This window comes from Triticum aestivum, chromosome 4A (genome assembly GCF_018294505.1).
Source record: "Triticum aestivum cultivar Chinese Spring chromosome 4A, IWGSC CS RefSeq v2.1, whole genome shotgun sequence".
NCBI classification, from domain to species: domain Eukaryota; kingdom Viridiplantae; phylum Streptophyta; class Magnoliopsida; order Poales; family Poaceae; genus Triticum; species Triticum aestivum.
Window position 1 is genome coordinate 753025058 of NC_057803.1, and position 8750 is coordinate 753033807.

Consider the following 8750-nt stretch of genomic DNA (forward strand, 5'->3'; position numbering starts at 1 on the left):
GAGGACGAATTAGGTTTTTGGGAAGCGTTGTGCGCGACTGCTCAAATTCGTCATCACGGGTCGTCTTCCGTCCAAGTGGGGCGGTGCTACTCATGGTCGTATTCATCGCCGTCAGCAGCAGATCGTCGCCAACATCGTCATCAACACTGTCGCACCCATAATAGCTAACGATCAGTACGTCCAACATCCTTTGTTCATGTCTGTTTCTACAGCTATTGTTACGTGTTTGGTGCTGTTATGCATGTCTTGCTGTTCTTCTAGTTTGCTAGATTATTGCATGCTAGTATCTCTTCTAGTCATGAATTATTTATTGGAATTAATCATGAACTTGCCTAATATTCCAACAGTAAATCGACTAACATTAATCATGAGCATAACACTGCTGTGTGGCTACATACAGACCACCTTTTAGTGGGGAACTTTTGTCTCTCAACTATATATAACCCTATCGTAATGGAATAAAACTCATTTACCCCGCCAATAAAAAAACTCAACCATTTAAAAGTAGTGTGATATTTATAGTTAAGATAGAATGACATGTGATGGGCGGGATTGGGCATGTGACAAATGGATGGAATGGCAAGACTAGACGGCAACCAACTACACAAACTATAGATTTTTAAAGGTGCAACGTGGATCGTTGTTGAAAGATGAGCTAGCTAGCTACCTCGTAATAGTTGAGTCAGAGTCGACGGCCGGCCGGTTGCATGTAATAATGTAATTAACAAGGAGACAACAACATAGTAACAAAAACCAAGTGACAAACATAAAATAAGTTTAATGAAGCAGCAGGGAATGCCCTTCTTCTTATACTTGCTTCCTCCCTCGTCTTGGATCTCTTCAATCTTCCCGCCCGCCCGCCCGCCCGCCCGCCATGCATATGCCCGCTCTCTTCAATCTTCTCGCTCTAATTTCTAGATTGAAGATTCACGCTCTGCTGCTCCTCCTCGCGCTAATTCCGCTCGCCGCAGCACAGCCGTGGAGAAAGTGCGGCACAATCAATGGCACCTACTCGGCAGGCAGCATATACGAGAGCAACCTCGGATACCTCCTCCGCACCCTCCGCGAGAACGCCTCCTACTCGCCGTCCCTATTCGCCTCCGGCACTTTCGGCGCCGCGCCGGACACTGCCTGGGCCCTGGTTCTCTGTCGTGGCGACGTCAGCGCCCCCGACTGCTACGACTGCATCACCAGGGCCGGTGGGGACGCGGCCACAGCCTGCAACCGCAGCATGGACGTGGCCCTCTCCTACAGCCCGTGCTACATCCGCCTATCCAACCACCACGACTTTCTCGACCCCACCACCAACTCCGGCGAGGTATATCTCCATAACAGCGCCCACATCACCATCACCGACGTCCATGGATACCAACAGGCGGTCACCAGCCTTCTTAGCGCCACGGTGCAGTATGCGGTGGACAACTCCTCCAGGCTCTTCGCCACGGGGCAATGGGTAGGGCCCGACCCAGGGTTCCGCAATATCTACTCGGTGGCGCAATGCGCACCGGACCTGTCGCCGGTGCAGTGCCGAAACTGTCTGCAAGGCCTCGTGGGCAAGTGGTGGACCACGTTCCACTACATGAATTTGGAGGCGGCGGGCATCGCTGGTCCGAGGTGCACCTTGAGGTCCCAAGTGTCCCCGTTCTACATTGGCAGCGCAATGGTGCAACAGACCAAGGCGGCTGAACCGGCGCCAGCTCCAGCACCGACGGCTGCTACGAGAGGTCAGTCGATCGGCTAGCTACCAACCCCACAAAAGAGTTTAAGCCTTGAAAAACCCTTTTTTTCGAAAAAGGAAAAGAAAAGGAGGATTAGCCCCTGCCTTTGCATCAAACGCGTCAACAAAACAATTTTATTGTGGTTGTTTATGCACGTCGATTTATTGGTTGTGTTACCAAATCAAACGCGTCAACAAAATAATTTTACTCACTGCCTCAGACAAGATGGAGTGTATTTTGAAGACTTGGAATACATTTTAAATGACTAGCGACATATGGATTCTTCAAAAAAGAAGTGAGAGATGCGACCCAATTTTTTTGTCAACACTGTATTCGATCAAAGGAAAGTCACGTATGTAGTTCATGTTCTATTTCCCTTCAATGCTTTGCAATGTATTTGTTTCTTCTGTATATTTCGTTGGCAAAATAATGAACATTCATATACGACGCCCATCTCTTTCTTTTGGAAAAACAACCAATATAGTACTATTGGATGAGACAGTGTTTACTCATAAATGTGATGCTTTATTCCAGGTAGCAAGAGGGCCGTCATGAAGATTATGCTAATAGGTATGCTAAAAACTTTTGTCACCTTTTCATATATATGTGACGATTTAGATACCAATGGTCCACTAATAGTGTTTTTCTATGATGAAATAGTAACTTCAAATTTTACCATGCCTGTAATCATTGAAAATTGATTCTAAACTAAAATTTCAGAGAAGCAACTCCCAGTTTGCACGTACTACTAGAATTTATGGAATTTAGCTTTGTTGATATTTTTGCCACCATGCAATCTTCCATAAAGGGAAATCTAAATTACCTACGGTCTTGCAAATCATAATTACTATACTACAGCCTTTAGTTTACGCAAGGAAGTAACATATGCTTTCTTCTCAGTTTTGACAGCAGCTGCAACCTTGCTATTCCTATGTATTTATATGCTGACATGGCATAGAAAAGGGAGAAGGCTATGGTTTATCCTGTGCAACAAGTCTAGTAGAAACAATGAAAATAATTACGAGGCCATGATAGCATCCTATGGATCCCTAGCTCCAAAACGATACATGTACTCAGATGTAATGAAGATAACATCTTCTCGCAGCAATGAGCTTGGAAAAGGTGGTTACGGCGTGGTTTTCAAAGGAAGACTTCATGATGGTCGTTTAGTTGCTGTGAAATTCTTGCATGACTCCAATGAAAATGGGGGCGAGTTTGTGAATGAGGTTATGAGCATTGGCAGGACCTCACATGTTAATGTTGTTACCTTATTTGGGTTTTGTTTGGAGGGATCAAAACGAGCTCTTATATATGAGTACATGTCCAACAGTTCCTTGGATAAGTTCATTTACTCAGAGGACCCCAAAGAAATTTTAGGATGGGAGAAGCTCTATGCAATAGCACTCGGGATTGCTCATGGCCTCGAATACTTGCACTATAGTTGTAATACACGCATCGTCCATTTCGATATCAAGCCTCAAAATATCCTTCTGGACAGTGATTTTAGCCCCAAAATTGCTGATTTTGGTCTAGCTAAATTGTGTCATACGAAAGAGAGTAAGGTTTCAATGACTGGTGGTGCTAGAGGAACAATTGGATTCATTGCCCCAGAAGTTCACTCTCGAACCTTCGGAGTGGTTTCAACAAAGTCAGATGTTTATAGTTATGGAATGATGTTGTTGGAGATGGTTGGAGGCAGGAGAAATGTAAAATCAATTGTTGAAAAATCTAGTGAAAAGTATTTCCCAGATTGGATTTATGACCACTTTTCTCAAGATGAAGGTTTACAGGCATGTGACATCACAAGTGAAACTGCGGAGATAGCTAGAAAGATGACATTAATTGGCCTATGGTGCATACAGGTATTACCTATGTATCGCCCTACTATAACACGAGTTTTGGAAATGTTTGAGAGAAGCTTAGATGAACTGGAGATGCCACCAAAGCAGAACTTCTGTGAACTAGTGTAAGATATTTATCTCCTATTTTTCTTCCTTTGTTTTTGTGTGAAATTATTATTTAGCACTAACTTGATCTACTCACTTTATCTATCATTTCAGTGAAAGTTCAGCTCACAATATGGAGGTACAAAGCGCAAGTTCTACCAGTACCAGATTTGAGAAGATAAGCCATGTGAACTCAAAAACCATGCAACGGTTGCCAGCTCTTTCAGCAGATATATAAGCCTCGTTAATTCAAAAAGATCCTACAATGATTTCCACTCTTTGAGAAGGCGGCCCGCATTGGAGTACATTCAGAAATTGAACAAGCGCAATGAAAATTCAGCATTGTACATATTCCATATGTATGCATGAACTGGAGCATCGGTCTGATGTCAGCGTCCACAAGTTACTATCCAAGCAAGAACAAAATTAGTTCAGGTTCGTATGAGCTTTGTGTTGCAAGCTCCAACTGCTAAAAGGCATGGATCTTTAAGAGTATAAACACAAAAGCAGGATTTAGGCTCTAAGTATGGGCACTAAAATTTCATAATATGGATGCATAAAGGGCATCCACATAAACATTGTGGCGATATATTTGAATTTGCTGCAAGCAAACTAATTGTGGAAGTGGAAGGTGCATACTTAGTGTTGGGTAATGTAGTAGAAAATAAAAAAAATCTCTCTATGATCAACCAGGAACACTACAAAGATGCAATGAACAATTTGCATCAGATCATTACCGACTTCGAGTTGCAGCGGAAGAAGACGAGTCAGTGTGGATCGTACTTGGAGTCCCTCGAACCATAGATGAACGATTACTTGAACCGCCCACGAACAGTCGCTCGAACGGAAAACCAAAAACACGGCCTCTCTACGAGTTGCAAGCATACGATCTTCACGATCCATCAGGGCTTCACCATCCAGAGCTAATCGTCCCCAAAGAATTAGAGGTAGGAAATTATAAAAACACTAGGCTTCTAATTATGAGGATAAGAGGATCTAGGTCTATCTCTACTAAGATCAATTAGGACCAACTAGAACTAGAAAGGACTAGAGGAAGCTCCAAAACTTCAATTCAAAAGTGTAAAAGCCCTCTAGTATATACAGGTTGAGGGGGAAGGAGGGAGCACCACAAAACGGAAAGGAATCCCCTCCCCTTGTGCTAGCCCGAGTGGGAGGAGGAGTCCTCCCCCTTTTCCAATTCGGTCTCGCCAAGCGGGGAAAGGGGGTGCCTCCCCTATACGGCCCTTGCGGTCCAATCCTCCCTCCACCGTTTCGCCTTTTAAGAACTATTGATATTTAATTAAATATAAAAACCTCCTAATTTTTATTAAACCTTTTATTATTAATTTAATATCTTGGGAAACATTTTTCACCTATATATTATTTATTGGTAAACCGGTATTGCCCGATAAACTCCAAAACCCTTCCGGTTCCTCTCGAAACTATTTCAAGTATTAACAAACCTATTTCAAAAATAAATTGTCATTACTCCTATCCTACTAACACTCAGGAGATCATGCTTACCTTAAGCATTTGACCCTGTAGGTTCGGTAAAACATAGGTATGAACGAAACCCCTTTGTTCAATAACTAATAGCGGAACCGCGGATGTCCATAACGTTCCCTATGAGTACACGAATGACGTTCGAGTGAACCTTTGGGTTATCATGTAATGTTCCATTTTCTCACTTCACAAAACCCGAGGTAAGATGTATCGATATCCTCTTGAGTTATTCACATGCTCATTATACCATTATCCTCGTTACCGGTTTTATTCTTCTTTCTCGTTGACATGTTCCAGCATCCCCGTGACATAGTCACTTGTATTTGGCCAGATAATGATGGATGTCATCACTGAGAGGACCCTAAGAATATCTCTCAATTGTCGGAGGAGGAAATTCCAGTCTCTAGCTATCTAGTCACTTGTCAAACTTTTCGATGAGCCTGTAAGTTGTCGTTATGATCACCGCGTTATAGATGATGTTTGAGCAACCCCAAAGTCCATCGTACTGTAAGAAGTGACTACGATACTCTCATGATCTAAGAAACTAAATCAAACCTTAACACTCCATGTTATAACAATTGATTTTAGACGATGTTATCAAAGCATAACAAACATGTTTGGGTCAATTCAATATGACCATTCTTCTAATATCATGTTCTCAATGTTGTTTTAGGACTATTGTTACACGTAACAATATCCTAAGATCCAGAAAACATGATCCATCAACATCACTTGAGCTTGTCTTAGATCATAGCAGTTATAGCATAGAATAAAAACTCTTAATTGTGAATATGAAAATATAATAATATAATATTATTGCCTCTAGGACATATTTCGGATAGTCACCCACTTACACTAGAGTGAATAATCTAGCTACATGGTTTCTCTAACACATATGGCCATCCGGTGTTGCTCATGTTTTGCTCGTGGTAGAGCCTTCGTCATCGGGTCTGACATATTCAAATTTGTGTGATGGTTGTGCTAGTTACGTTTGGTCTTCATGTGTAAGTCCCATTGCTTGATCAATGGTAACACTATATCACTATATGCTCCATTTGAGTTTATTGCACTATAACTCACTGAACTAATACCTCTTCAAAAGAATATTTTCGGAAAGTTCATTTTAGGTATACAACACTTCGATGTGAATCTGGACACCACAAAAATGCTAAGGGCAAGTGTTGGTCAATGCCTCAAGACTCTGGATGGCAATGAGTACTCATTACCCACGTACCCGTCGGGTAAAAACCTTATTAGGGCAAGGATATGGGTTAAAAAACACCCACAATACATAAATAGGAAAATTCATATCCATCGGGTATAATGGGTACGGGTATGGTATAGTATAATCCATACCCGTGTACCCATGTACCCGCATATAATCTGACAAATAGGCCTTAAACTGTTGAGCATCTGTTATTTATCAACATATTAAACGTATTATATTTACATAAATCCGGCAGCCCTAAAAAGACTTCACCATGCACATGCATTCATGCTAGGCTGCCGCACCACAATAGCTAGCCCACCAACGAAGCCACCAGCCCACTCCAGAATCCCATACATGATATGTATCCCTATATGAGTAGGCACGGAAAACTCTATTCGCCGCTTACTGCATAAAACTGTCGACTCAATGCACAGGCAACAAGCCCGCAACACTAGAAATGGGCCGGCCCAGTTTACCACTGCTAACCAGCCGGTTTTGCGAACTTTCTAGAAGGTTCCCGGACTGGTTTTTTAATCCTTTACCGGGTTTTCTGTTTTCTGTTTGGTTTTCATGTTTTTTCCGATTTTTTTTCGTTTTTGTGCTTCTTGTTTCTTTTTTTCTTTTCGTTTTTTATTTTTTAAAAGGTTCACCTTTCGAAAAAAATTATAATTTTAGAAAAATGTTCGTGATTTGAAAAAACATTCAAAATGCAAAAACTTTCCATGATTTCAGAAATTGTTCACAATTTCAAAAATGTTTGTATTTAGAAAAATGTTCAGGAATTTAAAAAATGTTCTTGTTTTTCAGCTCGGAATGTTTTATTCAAAATTTCCATAACTTTTAGAAATATATTGGGATTTCAAAATATGTTTCTGTTTCAAAGAATGTTCATAAATTCCAAAAAGTCCCCGTTTTCATTTTTTTAGACGTTTCAAAAAATGTTCTAGTTTCACAAATTATTCATACATTCAAAAAATGTTCACGTTTTCAATTTTTGTTCTAAAACTTAAAAAAATGTTCCCGCTTCAAAAAAGTTGTTCACGATTTTCAACAAATGTGCTGATTTTGAAATTTTCCAGTTTTTTTCAAATGTGTTCGCAAATTTGGACTGTGTTTACATTTAAAAAAATGTTCAGGAGTTTCAAATAATGATCTGACCGTCTCACTAAGTTCACTTTACCAAGCTATTTACCTTTACATTCTTTTTTTGCGAAAAATATTTACCTTTACATTCGTCCCAACTTACCAACCTGCTGCTACTAGCTACCATATGAATTTGCTGCTGCGCATTTCTTTTCTTTTTTTTTGAGCATCAGTACAGACACAAGCGCTCATATACATGCGCATACACTCACCCCTATGAACGCACACACGCACACCGTGCCCCTATGAACAGCTCCGAGAGACTGAGCCGACATATCATCTTGAGATTTACGAAGCCACCGTAGGCGCCTCGTCGTCGATGGGAACGTCTCCTCCCACTGAAAGCGCATCGCCGGAAATCCTGAAATAAATCCAGGAATAATGCGAGCATCAGGATTTGAACCCTGGTGGATTGGGGATACCACTGTCCACCTAACCATCTCAACCACATGTTGGTTCGCGCTGCTGTGCATTTCTGATCTGTAAGCTCATTAGCTGGTGCAGAATCTTCCATATATTATCATGTCCATGGCTCCAAGATCCCCATTACATACTGTTTTTTTCTACCACTCACACTTTGCACACCACGGCATTAACTGCTCTTAGCTACTAAGTACGGCTCTATATTATTGTTACTGCTTAAGTAATACTACTACTATATGACTCTGCATGCACTTGTGCTTCTTTTTTTTTTGAAACGAGGGAAAAGACTTGCTATTTTTATTGATTAAGAAGAAGGGAATTACCCGATTAATTAACGAAAAATCAGGCTAAAATCGATACAATCCAACCCATATGACATGGATACCTCCGGCCAACCTGGCCATCGACATAGAACACGAAGGTGCAAAGAAGAAAGACATCCGCCGTGGAATCGCCAAGAACTAACCACATGCATTGTGCATCTTGACGTCCTCGGGCTCTGGCCGTGTCTCCCACCGGCGCCGGGCCGTCCAGCTGGAAGCAGTGGGCGTGGCTGGAGGTGTGGCGCTCATTCAGATGCGGCGGAGAAGGGGCGGATGTGAGGAAGGGACGCCAGATGGGAGGAGAGGGATATAGATCGGACGATGCTGGGATCGTTGGTGTGCCAGTTACATAAAGCGTTTTCTAGAAAAGAAGTCTGTGTGTAATGTGTTGTTTCTTAAAGAACAATTGGTATAAGAAATTAATTATTACAACTCCGTCTGCATTAGAATGCGTTTTATTCAAGAAATAATTTTGGTAGACTGA

At 41.6% G+C, this 8750-nt stretch overlaps 1 protein-coding gene across 1 annotated transcript; it reads left to right on the plus strand.

Annotated features, from left to right (window-relative positions):
• Positions 1-874: 874 nt before the first annotated feature.
• LOC123084632 (cysteine-rich receptor-like protein kinase 10) lies at positions 875-3688 on the plus strand. Its single transcript, XM_044506124.1, has 3 exons — positions 875-1736; positions 2253-2288; positions 2628-3688. The coding sequence occupies exons 1-3, from the start codon at positions 875-877 to the stop codon at positions 3686-3688; spliced, it is 1959 nt and encodes a 652-aa protein (XP_044362059.1).
• The last annotated feature ends 5062 nt before the right edge of the window (positions 3689-8750 follow it).